Raw genomic sequence first — 16,732 nt, 5'->3', positions numbered from 1 at the left:
CCCAGCCCTCAAACCTGTGTGGAAATGAAAAAAGAAAAATTGAAGCCAAGAACAATCTGCCCAACAAAACCAAGAGCCGGTTAACCTTGGCCCATGTCACAACGAAGCAACGGTATCACTGCAAGGCCAGGCTGGCTGTTGGCTGGAGCAACAGGGGCGAATATCTCCACTCAAAGGCTACTTGGGGGATAAGAAAGCCAAGAAGTGGGGGAAAGAAACGTGGGAAGTTCGAGATCACTAAAATTGGCCATTGTTACCGGACTGTATTCTTACTAAATCCACTATTTGCTTCCTAAAGCTACGGATCCCATATTCAAGGAATCATGACCAGGTGGGGGTGATTTTGACAGCAAACTCAGCAAGAGGATCAAACATGGAAGGACTCGAATTACTGCAACTCGATTTCAAATGGTGCTGTACAAACATTTGCGCCAGTCAGGCTGAGCATGAAAAATCATGGCTTGATCATAACAGGGGAAAAGGCATCCAACCCAAGCGGGGGAAACGGTGAACACATTAGTCGGGGAATAGCTCCATCATCATACATCGCTACTAGCAGCCTTGGGCTCGAAATATCAGACCTCAAAATGATAACCAGAAGAAAGAAGAGCAGAATGAAATACCTAAGCAAAGGGGTAGACCTGAAATATTAGCACACCAACGGCGAATACAGATGGAAAACTACGTCCATGTCGAATCCTTATTTGCAATGAACGAAGAGACCAATTCCTGCGAGTCTGGCAGAGACAAGGAGGCATAAAATGAAAAAATATCGAACAAAAAACGACGGAGGAAAAAAAGAAAAAAAACCAAATCCCCATGCACCACAATACTCCTTTAAGACGGGACCAACTCTTCGACACATCTAACCAGGTACTCCAAGCTGGCTCCAGATCCGATCTAAGGATAAGTTGCCAAATAACACATCCATTCCACAGAACCGAAGATCTCAGAGGATGGCCGACAAAATTCGAGACCCCACAGCTTAATGCAGCAGTAGCAGCAGCAGCAGTTCGTCCTACCATTCACCGCCATCGGCGAAAGCATAACATGGCCCATATTGACAATCTGCATCGGTTCATTCATCGGTACAGAATTATTCCGAAACCAAATCGTCGGCGTAACGCCCAGCTTCACGCGGTGGCATTTCCTCATCAGCGTCTGCGAATCGCCAACGCAGCCGCTGCGAACCAGCGTCGCATCGCGATTGAACATCGAATGCGCGTCGAACAGGTCGCCGACTTCCGCGCAGTGGAGCTGGAACTCGTACGGGCCGGAGAACATGGTCAGGGCGAGATTGTGCGCTTCTTCGATGATGGCGACGAAGTCGGTCCAGATTTTTGGGTGGTTGCGCTGCACGAGGGGCGAGAGGAGGCGGAAGAGAGCCGTTGCGTGCTCGTTTTTACGCTTGTTGTAGAAGTTTGTGAAGAGGGGTTTGTTGCGGATGCGGTTGACTTGGCGGCGCATGGCTTCGTAGAGGAGGGCACGGACCGTGGTGGGGGCGTCTGCGATGCAATATGTCATTCAATATTGTTAAGGGGAAGGGCGAATTTATGGTAGAGAAGAGGGGAGACAGGGGAGAACGGGGAAAGAAGTGGAAAACATACCTGGATACAAGAGCGACATCATCTGGCCGATCTCAGAGTCTGCAGTGGAATCGAAGCCGATAACGACACCCATGCGAAGAACCTTGCTGATGAGAAAAACGTTGATCGCTTTGACCAGGAGAACGAAGCGCGTCGTTGGATCTGCCAGAAGGCCTGATACTGAGTCTGGATGGGAAGCCAGAATCAGGTGCGCCATGGTGTCAGAATCAATCGCGTTATCTGGATGCTCGCTTGATGAGTTGATATACAGCTGTCCAAATGCCTCTGATTTCTGGAATAGGGAATGAAACTTGTAGCCAAAGTCCATGGCACTCAAGTTGGTCTCCTCCATGATCATCATACCTTCCGGCGGGTTCCTGGGCAGGGAGGATATGGGAATGGCTTTCTCCTCCGCAGCAGCCTTGGGCCCGATAGGGGGTACAAACGCATTCAGACGATCGATCGCGGACATGTTAGTAGATTTTGCAGTAGAACTGGCGCCACTTGTGGCATTAGTAGCCTGATTTCCTGCAGAGATAGGGGTGACTGGATCCCCCAGCCCAAATTTCGGAGGCGGGTTATTAAAGACGTGTTGATAACGGGAGACGCGAGTCGCTTCCTGGCCGTTCGTCCAATGGTGCTGCGGAGTGGTGAAGCTGAAAGACAGAGCGCGATGCTGGGACTTTACGGTGGAAGAAATCGTTTTGCTCTGGGTGCTTATTGTTGACTTCTGCTTGCTAACGGTGTCTTCTAGCTCGGCAATTCGATTCTCCATCTTGCGAATCACGTCGCGGTCACGCTGGGCTGCGGCACGGGCTTCCTCAAGTTTACCTTTGGTTTGCTGTAAATCTGTTTCTGTGGCGCTGAGAATCCCCTGGAGTCGATTGATGTGATACCGCAGAGAATCATAGGTCTCTGCCTGGTATGGCCCAATTGCGTAGGGTGTTAGATAGGGGTGTTGGGGCCCCATCATCTGCTCTGGCTGGACAAGTGGGAAGTTTATTAGTTGGCTAAGAGAGTCAGCAGTGTTCCCCATGGTCGATTGGCATCCCTGGTCAGAATTGACACGCAAACGTGCACGGGAATAGAGATGTTGAAGAAATGAAATCGGCGGTGGGCAAAGGATAGATGGGAGAGAAGGGTTCTTGGTCCAAACCACACTTCCGAAGACAAAACTCACTCTGTATTGTGAAAAGGTACAGCTATATTGGCAGTGAGATGGATTGACTAGTTGTCCCAGTCAAAAGTTGTGATTGAAATCACAGTGGAAGTAACAAGGTCAGATCAGTGGCAAGTAAGATATCAAAGAAGATTTGGGATGAGAAACAGTATGAAAGAAAAAAGATCAGTCATTCACAGAAGAATGACAGATCCGTGTTGTTTGTTATGAGAAAAGTAATTGATTAACGAAATATTATTAGCTACGCATCAACCGCATTGAGTGATTGTATTCCAACATGAAAGTAATAATGCCATGATATATCAGATGGATGGCGTGGAGAACGAGCCACATACTCACCGCGGAGTTGACAAGAAAAGGGAATTCATTGATATCCAGTTAGTGTTTTATATAACTAAGAAAATGCCCTAGAAAGCAGGTTTAGATAACAGATAGTCATAGCACCCGAGGACAACATATAGATGCCAGGAGAAGAAGAGCCAGGCGCATTATGAGCTAGAAAACCAGATAAGAACATCGCGATACGTGGTGGCTATGGTCAAGAAACAGAAGTCCCGAAGGAGCCATTGAGAAACGTCAAATGTCGAGTGTCTTCACTGGCGATAGGAAGGTTAGACAGGGACAAAAGTTGGAGGGAGATGGATAGTAAATAAAGCAATATGAAATATTGTAAATTGTTTTAACGACCTAGTTTGAAAATTCTTCTAGCTAGCTACTGCATTCTGCGGGAGCAGGAAATATTTAAATCAATGACATAATAAAAAAGTAAAAGTATGTACTCGCAAAAAGACACAACACATACCACTGGTGGAATAATATCCTCGCCCTATATTAGAAAGCACCATAAAGGGTTTCACGCTCGTTCGCGTTCGGGGGGAATAGTGTTTGGAAAATGGGAAGACACAAAGGTCGACGGCCCTAGACAAAAGTGTCAAAGGCTCTTTCTGAAAACATACCTAGCCTCCGTTTTAATTTCCATTTCATTTATGCTTTTTCGTTTTTCAGTTTTCTTTTCAATTTTGACCTAGTATCTCTGTAAGCGACTAAGCTCAGATCGCTTTGGAACGGGTAAAGAGGCTGCTGTAAACCGCGTCAACCACCGGCTGCGCGCTGATCTGTCTCCCTCCGAAAAATCGCCCGTTCAAACCCTTGATGGCATTCTCGCCGCCTTGGACTCGGTCAAACTTGAGATATATATCTCCTTGGGTATTCGGATCTAGTGCAATGTGAACAACGTGGCCGTATTTATCTTCGCACTCAGCGCGGACGTCGTCCTCCAACTCTTTAATCCAGGATTCACCCTCTTCCCTAAACGAACAGTAAGCATATATAGATATATATATATTAAAGCATGTAATGAGGGGTTGGAAACGTACTCAGCAGGGTCAAACATATTTCTGAGCAAAACACATCTGCTTGCCATGTTCACGCTCACGGGAAGCGGCTTAGCATTTACTTGCGGTTTGGGGACTTTACGCTTTTCGTCTGGGGTCGGCTCGACAGCAGGTTCATCTGTTCTCGCAAGTTTCCTCATCAATGCATCTCTGCTATAATTGTTGAAGTTCACACCGGCAACATCGGTGTCATCTAGGGCGCTGGCACCGCCCGCCGCCTTGTCATTGTCTCTGCCTCCAGCTCGATCAAAGTGGCCGGAGCCACCGGCTTGGGCACCACGGCCGCCGTGGCCAGAGAATAGCGAACCCTGAAAGTTATGATGGGCACCCTGTCCCTGGAATCGCTGCAATAAATTGGCGGTCGATTCAGGGGTGAACTTATCATTACCAAGACCAACCCGAATTGGGCGACCAGCAAGGTCGAATCCATTCATTTTTTCCAAAGCTTCTCGAGCTTGGTTTGGGTCGCGGAACCTATGAAACATTTGTTAACAAAGGGACACAGAACTTGACGAAAGATTGGGGATGGAATAAACATACTGGACGAAGCCATAGCCCCTGCTACGGCCCCCTTCTTCCTTTTGTAGCTGGACAAAATCAAGCTCGCCAAATGGCTCGAACACTTTCTGCAAATCGCTTTCAGTGATGCTGAAATGGATGTTACCAACATACAGCCTGTGGAACGGAATCGAATTTTGATTTCCACTAACGTTGGCCTCGGGATTGCGGGCCTGTCTGTTTTTCTCGGCTTCGGTTAGTTGAGCAATAATGGGAATCCCTAGAAGCTTTTGGCCAGTAAGCTGAATGGCAAGTGGGACCGATTCTTCATTCTTGAATTCGACATAACCGACGCTGAATGGAGAATTAGCGGGGGCTTTTTAGAAAATATAAATCAACAAGAGTGTTGCGGGATACTCACCCTTTCGATCTCCCGCTCACGCGATCCTTTACAATCTGAGCTTCCTTGACGGGGCCAACTTTCTCGAAGAAGGCAATGAGCTCTTTCGTTCTCAAGCGGGCTGCGAGTTGCTGCACAAAAACGGTTCGTCTATCGCGTTCATCTTCAGTAAGTTGGGGTTCAGGAGATCTGCTACGACGCCTGCTGGAGCTGGGACTCCGTCTGCGTCCATCCCTATCGCGCTTACTGGACCGTCTATCGTCGTCACGCTCGTCCCGGCGGGAGCGGCCGGTGGGTCTGTAGTATCTGTCGTCGTACGGAGATCTAGAGCGGGAGCGTGTTGTTCGGCCAGGCCCGCGATAGTAGTCTCCGCCGGACGATCGATATGGGTCGTCGCGGTCACGACGGGAGTGGCGTTTGCCACTATCACGGCTCCTGCTTCTCTTTCTGCTTCTATTGCTCCCGTTAGCACTTGCGCGATCGCTCTTTGGGCTTTTCATTTCCTCGTCTCCATCGGCATCTCTTTCATGGCGCCGTTCTCGGCTTCTGTCTCGGCGCTTGCGTTCTCTGTCGAGGTCGCGGTCGCGGTCGCGACGTTCACTTCGAGAGCCGTTTGATTCATCGTGGCTTTTGTCTGGGGTCTCTTCTGGGTGAGGGGGCGCGGCAGGAGCGGCTGTAGACTCAAGAAGAGCCTCGACATCAATACCTGACATGGCGAAGATAGGTTGAATACGACCGTCGGAAGGAAGGGGAGGTAGGAAGAATTGTTCACTTTTATTTCGTTAGAGAGGACAACGAAGAGGGTTAGGCGAGCGAACCCTTCTTGAACTACAGCGCTAACAGAAACAAGCCCTAAAGGCCCTCTTATAACAATACTTCGATGTTATTTCGAATAGCGCAGTGCTATGAACCTTCACTGTTGGTTCCGTTCGATGCCGTCTTCGTTTTTTGACGTTGTCGTCGACGAGTAGACGTTGTGTCCAAAGATCGATGCAGGCAGCGGCTATATATATCATGTGATTTAGATCGCCACCACTATGCTACTGGGCTATCCTGCAATCGCTATCTAGCCATTATGAATGAGCAGCCTTGAGATATCAACGAAAACTGAAATGGCAAGCTACTTACCGAATGGGGCACGATTATGAGAGCCATGTCGATCGAAGACTCCCCGTAACTACATACTAGAAGCAAGAAAATTCAAATTCATATGTTGATAAGGGGAAAAAAAATCTGGCAGCCCCGAGGGATATTAAATAGGATTCTTATAGTTATAAGATACAACGTTACATTAAAAAAGATGGATCCAGTCACATTGCAATATATCGGAGATTCAAAAGTAGCTCGAACAAGGTGGGGTAACAGAGAGAAGAAAGTAAAAAAGAATTAAGGGAATTGAGAAGAAACGAGAAAAAGATGATTATCCTATGCGAGATCGAACAAAATAATGGGACAGCGTCCGTGCGTAGTAAAAACGCGCCTGGACTTCGGTTTTCGTGTTTGGGGGGAAAGGAGTATATAGCCATATATATCAATTAAGTAGCAAGAAGGAGAGGGAAGAGAAGAAGCAGCGGGAGGCTGGCGGTTTGTTGGCTTTCGTAGGCATAATCCATGTACCGAGAGAATGCAAGCGACGGGGGATACTGAATGAGGGAGAAAAAAAAATCCAGTAACCAAAACTAGGGTTCTGAGTAGGGCTCTAAGTGGGGTGTAGATGATGACTGTCCTGTCTGACAGACGGGGCGCGACTTCAATTAAGTTAAATATGCTGGGCTGAGAATTCATTCGACCTTAACGGGCTGGAGAGGCGGGAGTTCTGTGCCAAATACTTTGTCCCAGAAGCGGCTGCTGACGCCGAAACCATTATTGTAATCGGCAAAATGGTGTTGGAGGTGATATTTCTTGAGTTGCTTGTAGTATGACGGGAGACTATTGGGGGGAAGATTTAATTCGTAAGCTTGGTTGAAAATAGAAAGAGAGTTGGGCATTGCTCTGGACAGCAATATGATGGATTAAACACATACCTGCGATGGTGGAGGAAGTAATGTGTCATGTCATAGCATACGTATTCGAATACTCCACCCGAGAAAACGGTCAAGGCTGCATACCAGTTATAGAAGAAGACGGACTTTGAGAGATAGTAGAAAGGTGTTGCAATTATGATGAATAGTGTTGGGGGCATGACAAGGCGATATTTGTCCATGGGGAGGTAGTGGTGGATACCGTGCGCAAGGAAGTGTAGACTCAGTCCAACGCGATTATCAGGCAAATATCTATTTTTCAACGAGTTAGCAAGTCGACCAGATAAGGATTCGCGGCTAGAGAAGGGAGTTCATGGGGCTTCATACGTTTCCATATGGAAAATAAATCGGTGCAGGCCATATTCAACCAGAGTGCAAAGGAACGCGCCCAGAATCCAGTACGCAGCTCCGACGGTATAATTCTGCAAGCCAGTGAAGCCCACAACCGTTCCGTAGGCAGCTGCCGGATACCAGATCAATGGAACCATCCACCACGCAGTCTTCGTCAATGGCTCGAGGAAATTCCCAAACAGGGGAGCGGATTCCCCGCCCTTGTAGTGTCGTGGGCGGTGAACCTGTTGTAGATAGAAATCCTTCGTGAAACCACCATACCATAGTTGTCCAAAGAGTGGCCGGTTTAGGTCCAGGAACTTATGTGTCCGATAATCCGCGGTTAGGTCGGTTTCGACATTTAGATCTTCCTCACTTGACATGCCTGTGGAACTGTAGGTCGGTTTTGGGCTATCCGTCGCCCCATCCATATTTGAGCCTTTGGCGGCGGCAGCAGCAGCATCGCCATTGCCATTCATCTTGGAGACTAGGGGGTTTTCGAGGAACCCAACATGATGATCCTCCAATATCTCATACGCAGCCTCGGAGTGTTCGTGGGATGGAATGTCGCGCATGATCTCAGAAACGTCCTGGCCGGCATAGTCCAGGATCAAGTCACCTCCGCCCGGGTGATCGTTGACGAAGGAGGTGACATCGTAGACCTTGGAGCCTCGTGTTACGTAGCACGATTTGGCCGTCGTATGTGATTTGAGCTCTGCAACAGAAAAGAGCGGCAAGGTTTTTCCAGGCATGACGGAGGGCTGAAAGGGGGAGGGAGGTGAAGGTATCAGTACGAGGAACCGCTGTCCAGCGATGTTCTAAGAGTGTGATGTTAATATACAGACGTAAAAGGCCAATGAGCGAATCCGTGGAGAGATGCGATATCGGGGTCGAAGTCGAGGTCGAGGTCGACGAGGAGGAGGAGGAGGAGGAGGAAACTGTTGGTTGTTGGAATGTTCATGGTTGGGATCGAAAAAACCGCGGCCCAGCTGCACGGTTCACGGATACCCGGGGGCTACCGTGGGCCGATTTGCGGGCGGCCAAACGAACTTGTTTGTTTACTGCATTCTATAAAAGAGAGAAAGATTTCATTTTATTTTTGGTTTGTTTATTATTACTAATGTAACTAGATTGAAGAAAACAATAATAATATCAATCAGCCCTTGTTCTTATCTCTGATTCTTCAAGATCTTAACCTTCTAACCCAGTCCTTATGACGTCCAGCGCACTCGCCCCGACCTGTTTGTTTTTGTTTCTGCGTGGGCTGATCACCTGAAAGCTTGGCTTGGCAACGGCCCCTGACCTTGTTGGCCCCTGGATGAGTGAGTGAGGATCGATGCTGAGGACCGCGAGGAATGTGAGGAACAGGCGGCACACAGCAAGGGCCAGGAGCTGGGTATGGGCTAGAAGAGTAAAAAGAAAAAGAAAAAAGAAAAGACAAAAAAGCAAGGAAAAATTCTCCGAAGGTAAGGGGGAAATGGGGGAAAATGGTGAGTTAACAACACTGGCGATGCAAAGGCCCAGAGCATTTGTTAGTTAGTACTTACGAAGAACAGTAGGAGATCATATACATCAAGGCAGAGGAAGAAGAAGAAAGCATCGCAGTGGAGTGCGATTGAAACCGCTCGTCACTCCTGGGCTTGACTGGACAAATATAGCAATCAAGAGAATACTACTCCGTAGTATCTGTTACATTTCTTCTCTGCTACAGCTGGAAGGCCCCCTCCTTGTCCTGTTTGTTTTGCCTAACTAACTCCTCCCTCGAGTGCAGCCCTCTAGCTTCGTGTTACTTGTTACCACCATGAAGGCGTCGTGCTGCCCCTCGTTCAGACCCCATTATTGATCCGGCGGGGTAAATCGGAGAGGAGCCCAGATCTACGGCCCAGCAGCGCCAACAGGACGTCAGCCAGCAGGTCCTTTTACTGCGTCGAAAGAAACCGCTACTTAAACCTGTCAAAGGAAAAATCACTGATGGTATGTCATGGGATCCGGATTGCAAATTGGTGACTTTCTATAGTTATCTCTTCGCCACAAAAGTAAGGAGCTTGCTCAGTATGGAAATGCATGTAACCAGCCAGTGCGAGGTCTCAACATGCATGTCGTCATGAAGGGGAAGGGGGTTTGTTGTCGTTTTTTGGTGCCGTCATCTGCACAGCAGCCAAAATAGAAAAAAGGCCCCATTTATTACTCCGAAGTGGGAATGTGCATCATCTCTGCAATGTCCAGTACGCAGCAGCATGCGCTTGAGTGGAATAAAAAAAAAAGCTAGTCCCAGCTCAACCTGGACGTTCATCATCGATCGCCCTGAAACCTTCTTTTCTTTGGCTGTTTAGAAAGCTTGAAATCAAGGTGAAAAGTCGACCGCCCTTCTGGCATCGGTGCATATGCAGGATAACCAGGCCGTTTTGCGTAAACCTTGGTCTGGCAAAGCCATCGCCTGCAGCTTTGCGTCTGCTGAAGCCTGGAACATAACTTTTTTTTTGGCGTCTAGCCTGTTTCCGAGTCGGAGAGATCCGTAGGTGCATCCAATCCATGTCAGCGGCTTAGCGGAAGGAATCAAATTCTCCATTCAATAAGTTCCCAGTCTTCATTCTAACCCTGCGGGAATGCTGGGCTTTAAATAATAAATAATGGTCAATCATATTTCTAAGGAGAATGGACCCCGTTTGGTAACCAATTGCTTCCGCTGTTGATCCGCTTCCTGTGGCGTGAGACTTCCAGCTTTCTCCTGCAAATCAGACTCCAACCAAGCCTCGAAGTGTGAACCGGCCGGCTTCCCGTGTGGGGGCACTTCTGCGGATAGATAGTTTTGTGGATTGAGGAGCTCACCACACTCCAGTAGATGATAATACATGACCACCAAAATTTCACCCACCAGAGGCCACCAAGCAAGCCGTTTTATGATAAACAAATCTAGCCCGAGGGCCGAGGCCTTATGGAGCAGCAACACCCTAACTCCAGTCCTGGTACCACCGCAGATAGAGTTATGCGGAGATCGATGCATACTCTGACGGGTTTGGAATTTCACTGCAGTCAGTTCAGCAAGACGTTTCTATCAATTCCAGCGGCAAAGGGGCCCTCCGGGATCCAAAAGGGCTGATAGCGCCACGTCCGCAACCGCTGCATCATCCTGTCGCCGCTGAGGTGTCCTCTCTTTCTTTCTTTTTATTTTTTATACTATGGAGAGAACCCTTCTTTTCGTTTGTTTGAACCCCAGCCCAGGATACCATCCCTCAGTGGCCAGGAATGTGATGGGCTGCAGGTTTCCACACTAGCTGTGCCACCGCGTCTACGACAGTCATGGTTGGCCCTTGGACAAGCATTCAATGGGACAGAATGGCGACCAGGGCTGACAGACTAGGGCCCGGTTAAATATACTACTGAGCCAGCAAGCCGGCGATGGGCTGGCCTTTTAGGCTGGGGCAAACCGGCCCCCGCGGCGAGTTTGAATTTTGTTTTGATCCTTCCTGTGGCTTGTCAACCGTGTCCTTCTATTTTACTCGACTCCCATCGCACATTTTGCTGGTTCCTTGGTCTAGTTCCGTATTTTCTTTTTTTCTCTATCTTTCGTCCTGCTGAGACAGTTAAAAGCGAGAAGTTCCGGACGAAAAAGTAAGGCGTCACAATCGATAGAGTTTGTTCGCAAAAAGGGCAGCGGGGATGCGATAATCACCCAAGAAAAACAAAGGACATACACTCTACCACGAAAGTTAGACGCCTCGCTGGTGATTGTTGAATAATAACACCTCCTCTTTCGCTGGCCAGACTCCCGGAACTCCAGGAGTTGGGGGCACTTTGTCGATCGCAGACAGGTCATCATCCCTCTTGAATCTTCCGGCCGTTGGAATATCATTCCGATCGCCCCAACAAAAGGAGAAACAACCATTGATTTGAATGCCTTTAAAAGCATCGCCGGATTCTCTCCTCTTCAGTCTATATCCCTCGAGCTCTAGATCCGTGGCACACAATCTCTACTAGAACGCATTGACCCTAAACACTGCCGAACGGCATATCGCTCTTCTTCAATCTCGTACTCAGCATGGACCCTCCAGCTCAGGATGCCTCTGGCAACCCGATCACATCATATCTGCGCCTCCTTAAACGGCACAAAACTACTCTTCCATACGGACACCTGATATGCGTTTCCGCTTCTCCCAACATAAGCACAATGGCCGCGCTTTTACGGCTGGCGCGGGCGGTGGGTCCATATATCGCTGTACTGCAGGTGCACGCTGATATCATCGACGACTGGTCCCAGGAGGCCGCGCGTAGGCTCTCGTGTGTGGCCAAGAAACATGGATTTTTAATTTGGGAAGGCGGCCGCATTTTGAATGTTCAGAAGCGCTCGGGGAAACATCAGGGTATGTCCAGCGAGCAGATCAATCGGGACATTGATTTGGCGCGGAAGCGCTATACGAAGGGTGTTGTCAGCGTCGCGGCTTGGGCAGGAATGGTGAGCACCTGGGTGATAGGGCCAGCGGAGCAGGGGAAGGGTGTTGACCGTCTCGTTCCAACCCTTCGAAGGGCCGCGCGAGAAGCGGTTGCAGTTCTGAAAAAGTCTGTCCGTACGGAAATCAGTGGCGGGAACGAGCAGAGAGACATATCTGACAACAATGGTGATGGCGATGGCGACGTAGAGATCAACGCCAGTTCTGTTGATGATGAAGATGACGAATGTCTTCGCAATGGCGATAGGCTTGGAGATAACCTAGACAGCATGTTCCCTGCCCCGCGGAAAGGGTCAGTTATATCCCTCACTTGCACGATCACCCAGCACACTGAGCTTTCCACTGCTCTGCCATCCGTTGGAGGGGGAGACCCCTGTTCAGACGACGACGAGCATCCGAATGACGGAAACCCTGCTGCTTCACTTCCGCCATATCCTCCTCCGCCACTCCATGCGCGCGGCCTCGTACTTTGTCTTCCAGCGACAGACGATCCGGCGTTTTGCCACGAATATAGACGAGCCAGTCTCGCAACCGCCGACGCCCATAGCGACTTCATCGTGGGGTTCGTCAGCAACGAGCCCTGGATCGAAGCATCCCAGACCGGCACCATCATCGGCTCTCAATCCAACTCCCATGACGCAGACAGCGAGGACGAGGACGACAAGAACGGAAAAGGCTCGGCACAACCGCCGTACGTACTTTTTGCACCCCTCGAAAGCGACCATATCTTATTCCCCGGGTCGGAGAGCATAACTCCCCCCGCAATGGACGCAGTTACGGAAGCTCATGTGGACAGTGTCCAGGTATACCTGAACGTTGACGACGAAGCTGCAGGGGAGCCGTCGCCGCCATCGTCTAACTTTCCTTCATCTCTGCGCCAAGCATCCACCTCTGAGACGCAACATCGCCAAATCAACACTCTGCACCAGCTTATCGGCCGGGCCATCTCAGTTAGGAATGCGAAGGCCAGCGTGCACCAAGATTCTTGGGACCGTGATTCCGAGCCTCTGTGTATCCCGATTATCTCGATGAATGCTTGATGGACCGCCTTGTCTTTGTTCTTTCTTCCCTTCTTCACTTCTTTCCTGCTTCTTTTCTTCCTCTTCCGGAGTCACATTCTTTTCGCCGCGCATTGTATGCATCTATCTAACTCTAACCAGCCTATCATTCGAGCTTCTAATACGCATACCTCCCGAAATCCTCTGCTTTCATGCTTTGCTTCCACCCCTTCCTATTGCCTCTAGCAACCCCCGACACGCTACCGCACCCTCCCGGTTTCAAATCCCTCAAGCAAATTTCAAATTTGTGTATGCCCCTGCGCGACTTGTTACCCTCCTCTTGGAACTCGTAAAATACCATATCACACCCCTTCCTGGAATCCCAATCCTCATCGCGCGAGGTTCACTCATTGAAACTCCTTCATTTCCCAACCGGCTTTCACTTCCAATTCCCGTCACTCTCCTTTTCCCTTCTAGGAATTGGTCTATTTGCTTCTTTGGTTTTTTTTTTTTTTTTTTTTTTTTTTTTTTCTTATATGATTTTCGCTTTTTGGACGTTTGTGTGATGAGAAACGTGAATATGAACGGTTGCACGAAAACAGATAATAAACAGATTGGAGATCATCTTCCCCCCTTCCCCTTAATACATCTCAATTTAGGCACGCAAGGGGTTTGGGGATTCAAGTTCTTATTTGATTTGATTTTGGCATTAATCAATGTAGATAAGCATTTTGATATCGGGTTATTCTTACCTTGTTATTTCAACTGGATATAGACTGCATCCAATATTCTTGCATTATCTAACTGTTCACCCGAAAGTCTTTCGACGTGTTCTCTATATCTGCTATCACAGAAGCTTTTGGAATATATAACTATTTGTTAAAATATTATGTTATGCAGATGGTTGATGATGATGATGAAAGCTCTTAGGTGGAGATTTCGTGCTAATTCGGCAAAGTCGATCACTTCCAACTGCATGCCTGGTATACTAATATTAACGTCTGGAGGTTCATACAGGAGATATGTTTTTATTAGATACAAGGATGAAATTTTGAACCCCTAGCAAATTGTACAGTACCTATGCTCAAAGATGGTTGAGGATTTCATTTATACAATTGGTGAAATGTGGCCGTATTCAGATTGGGTTAGTTACAAACCCTGGTTTTATTGGGATAAAATTTTTGCGCTACAGACTTGCCCATGTTGTCCAGCAAGAATTAGCTGTTCAATGTCTCGGACAGTTGATCTGCCGCTTTGCTGTCCTGATCTTCTGATTCCTCTCAATATTATCGTTCCCCTTTCAAGGAGCTGAACCCCGCCGTCAACAGCATTACTCTTCTTAAATGTGGAAATAGTTACTCTGTTTGACTCTTGAGCTCCGGGGACGCGAATTTTACAATGGAAGACAGCTTACCCCCGCTGTCGGATGCTGCAAAGCCCAGTGTACTCAAGAGCGGAGGGGTAGCCGGGGCTTTAAACCGCCCACAAGCAGGAGAGGGAGGCCATCATGTCAAGAAGACAAAATTATTATGCTCCGATGCTGATGTTATCTTGGAGTTTACCAGGTCGCCTCCTTCTCGTTCGCGCAATTTTGCGCAAGCGAAGTATCGCATGGGAGTTTCAAGCACGCTTTTGAAAGAATCAAGCATGTATTTCAGAGTGATTCTAGATCCCGACAAGTTTCGCGAAGGGAGAGAGCTTTTTGAAAAAACAGCTCAATTAGGCGCCAAATGTGGAGCCGGCGGAGCGTCCATGAATGATGCGGTTGCGCTCGTAGAATTGCCTACGATCAGTATTGAGTTACCACTGCTGGCTGGCGTCTTTGATAAGGCAGATCTAGTTGAGACTTTTTTAAAAGTGTTACAGTTTTGCGGCACCAATTCGCACAATGACCGTCAGACAGAAGAAATTCTCGATCACCTTGGCAAGCAATCGATTTCATTCGTGGCGAATCTGATCGTCTTGTCTGACAAGTTTGGCGGCCAGCAAGCGCTCAAATGGGTTTTGGATATTCCGCTGAATGGAGCTCGCAAACCCGTGGGCCAAACGCTGATGTCCAAGACGCTACGTCGGCTCCAAGCTTCCCAAATCGGGGACGAAGAGCGCACTCGCCATGCCATATATGTTGCCTTGCTTCTTGGGTATAATGACGAGGTTGCGATTTTCACCCATATGCTAATCATTGGCGGTTCTCGAGAGTGGATGGATGGTAGAGATGGATGGGTCGGTATTGACAGACCACTTTGGTGGCATCTCCCCAATGGAATCGAAGGTATTCTTTTGTGCTTCTCCTCTCTTTTCCCTCTTGACTTCGAATCCCTTGCAATCGTAAATAATCCCCTTCCTTCTCCACCGCGATTTAGCATCGAAAGTTGAAGTGCTCATATATGTCCAAATGGGACAAAATTCCCAGAAGAACTCCGCTTCCGCCACCAATCCATTCTCGATACAATCACAGATCTGCAATCCCACTTTCTCCGCGCTTATGGCGCCCTGCCACCGGAATCACCACAAATTACGGATCCCAGTACGTCTGTACTTCTACTAAAACCACCACAGCCTGCAACAAGACTCCAATGTCGTCGGATGTATGAAAATTCCCGCGCCTGCGACTCCTTTCACCTGGGAGAAATCATCCGCTTTTTCAGCACACGAGCCAAAACCCTACATCTTGAATCCACTTTATCATCACAAATGTATGATTCTGATTCTGACGGCGAAGCCGAAGAACATATTACCCGCAGCTCTAACTCCCCTCAACCCCCATCGCCGCCACCAACAAACATATCAAATATCCTCTCCTCCCTCCGCCAATGCCCCGAATACCAGATCGACCCCAACCACGCTGGCTGCGGTCTGCGCCGCCGCCTCCTCCCAGCCCTCGACTGCCTCGCCAGCTTCACAACTAACCACAGCAATGCCGCCGGCATCTGCCTAGCCCATTTCAACAACGGCAGCAACAGCGATAAGGCCACTTGCACCGACATCCCTCCTTCCTCGTCATCAATGAGGCACGCGAGTGTGGGCTCCTGGCGGAACCACAAGTTCCGAGATGCGGTTATGGTCGGCATTGGAGCCGGCAAAGTGGATTCCATCATGTACTCGAATGACGGGCGCGCAAATGATGCGCTCGAGGGCCTGTGTACGTGTGTGCCGGATGCGGAGCTGGCGAGGGCAGTATTCACGTCTAGGAGCAGGGTGTGGAATTTGTAAAAAAAAAAAAAAAAAAAAAAAAAAAAAAAAAAAAAAATCGGGGAAAAGAGAGGACGTGTATGTTTAGTGCCTAGTGGTGGCGGTGGGTGCGGAGGTTAGGGCAATCGGCTATCGGGTGGCGGTGGTGCGCAGGTTAGGGCAATCGGCTATCGGCTGCGTTCGGGTGGGAGTTTTGGTGTTCCGGTGTACCGGTTTGCATAATAGATACCCAGTCATGTCATTTAATCGTAAGTCTTTGTGTTCTGTCATAGAATGCGTTGAATACGATTGTGCGTGCTAAATAATATCCGTGTTTTCGCCCTGGACATCCCTCTGCTTGTGGGGGGGGGGGGGGGGGGGAAATGAAAAATTCAAGTCTGACTGTTAATTTTTATTTTTCCTAAAGTATATCAAGGTTTTGGTCTCAAAAACTATCACAAATGATATCATTTACAGAGGGCACATAGTAAACAAACTACTTATATTTAGAGAATGGAAATTATATGCACATGAAAACTAAAGTACACAAATCTCAAGCATCAGAAGAAGGGGAATGTAAAATTAGCGGAGCGACAAAACATAGAAAAGGAAAGGGAGGAAAATCCTTCTTTTTAAAAGAGACGCCTGATTGATTATCTTGCCAAATGAAATAAAAGATAAAAAATATATCGCCCAAAAACTCAAC

The 16,732-nt window shown here is 48.4% G+C and overlaps 7 protein-coding genes across 7 annotated transcripts; 3 read left to right on the top strand and 4 right to left on the bottom strand.

Annotated features, from left to right (window-relative positions):
• Positions 1 to 380: 380 nt before the first annotated feature.
• On the bottom strand, positions 381 to 3,134 carry HCBG_01342 (uncharacterized protein; the record flags this gene model as incomplete). The annotated part of the gene is made up of 4 exons (XM_045428392.1): positions 381 to 1,505; positions 1,608 to 2,505; positions 2,767 to 2,788; positions 3,106 to 3,134. The coding sequence occupies 4 exons, from the start codon at positions 3,132 to 3,134 to the stop codon at positions 901 to 903; spliced, it is 1,554 nt and encodes a 517-aa protein (XP_045290178.1).
• Positions 3,135 to 3,440: 306 nt separating this feature from the next.
• HCBG_01341 (RNA splicing factor Pad-1) lies at positions 3,441 to 5,771 on the bottom strand (the record flags this gene model as incomplete). The annotated part of the gene is made up of 4 exons (XM_045428391.1): positions 3,441 to 4,074; positions 4,143 to 4,634; positions 4,701 to 5,012; positions 5,080 to 5,771. The coding sequence occupies 4 exons, from the start codon at positions 5,769 to 5,771 to the stop codon at positions 3,816 to 3,818; spliced, it is 1,755 nt and encodes a 584-aa protein (XP_045290177.1).
• Positions 5,772 to 6,291: 520 nt separating this feature from the next.
• On the bottom strand, positions 6,292 to 8,370 carry HCBG_01340 (inositolphosphorylceramide-B C-26 hydroxylase; the record flags this gene model as incomplete). Its single annotated transcript, XM_045428390.1, has 4 exons — positions 6,292 to 6,987; positions 7,083 to 7,331; positions 7,482 to 8,170; positions 8,251 to 8,370. 4 exons carry the CDS (start codon positions 8,368 to 8,370, stop codon positions 6,840 to 6,842), a joined length of 1,206 nt encoding a protein of 401 aa, XP_045290176.1.
• Positions 8,371 to 8,886: 516 nt separating this feature from the next.
• On the top strand, positions 8,887 to 9,576 carry HCBG_01339 (uncharacterized protein; the record flags this gene model as incomplete). Its single annotated transcript, XM_045428389.1, has 3 exons — positions 8,887 to 8,940; positions 9,189 to 9,383; positions 9,427 to 9,576. The coding sequence occupies 3 exons, from the start codon at positions 8,887 to 8,889 to the stop codon at positions 9,574 to 9,576; spliced, it is 399 nt and encodes a 132-aa protein (XP_045290175.1).
• Positions 9,577 to 10,047: 471 nt separating this feature from the next.
• On the bottom strand, positions 10,048 to 10,413 carry HCBG_01338 (uncharacterized protein; the record flags this gene model as incomplete). Its single annotated transcript, XM_045428388.1, has 1 exon — positions 10,048 to 10,413. The coding sequence occupies one exon, from the start codon at positions 10,411 to 10,413 to the stop codon at positions 10,048 to 10,050; it is 366 nt and encodes a 121-aa protein (XP_045290174.1).
• A 1,035-nt stretch (positions 10,414 to 11,448) lies between these two features.
• HCBG_01337 (orotidine-5'-phosphate decarboxylase) lies at positions 11,449 to 12,897 on the top strand (the record flags this gene model as incomplete). Its single annotated transcript, XM_045428387.1, has 1 exon — positions 11,449 to 12,897. The coding sequence occupies one exon, from the start codon at positions 11,449 to 11,451 to the stop codon at positions 12,895 to 12,897; it is 1,449 nt and encodes a 482-aa protein (XP_045290173.1).
• A 1,356-nt stretch (positions 12,898 to 14,253) lies between these two features.
• Positions 14,254 to 16,068, top strand: HCBG_01336 (uncharacterized protein; the record flags this gene model as incomplete). Its single annotated transcript, XM_045428386.1, has 2 exons — positions 14,254 to 15,127; positions 15,269 to 16,068. The coding sequence occupies 2 exons, from the start codon at positions 14,254 to 14,256 to the stop codon at positions 16,066 to 16,068; spliced, it is 1,674 nt and encodes a 557-aa protein (XP_045290172.1).
• Positions 16,069 to 16,732: the final 664 nt, after the last annotated feature.

The sequence above is a fragment of the Histoplasma capsulatum genome (assembly GCF_000150115.1).
Source record: "Histoplasma capsulatum G186AR genomic scaffold supercont2.2, whole genome shotgun sequence".
Taxonomy (NCBI): Eukaryota; Fungi; Ascomycota; class Eurotiomycetes; order Onygenales; family Ajellomycetaceae; genus Histoplasma; species Histoplasma capsulatum.
The sequence above is the reverse complement of the archived record's forward strand: the minus strand, read 5'-3'. Positions and strand labels throughout refer to the sequence as shown.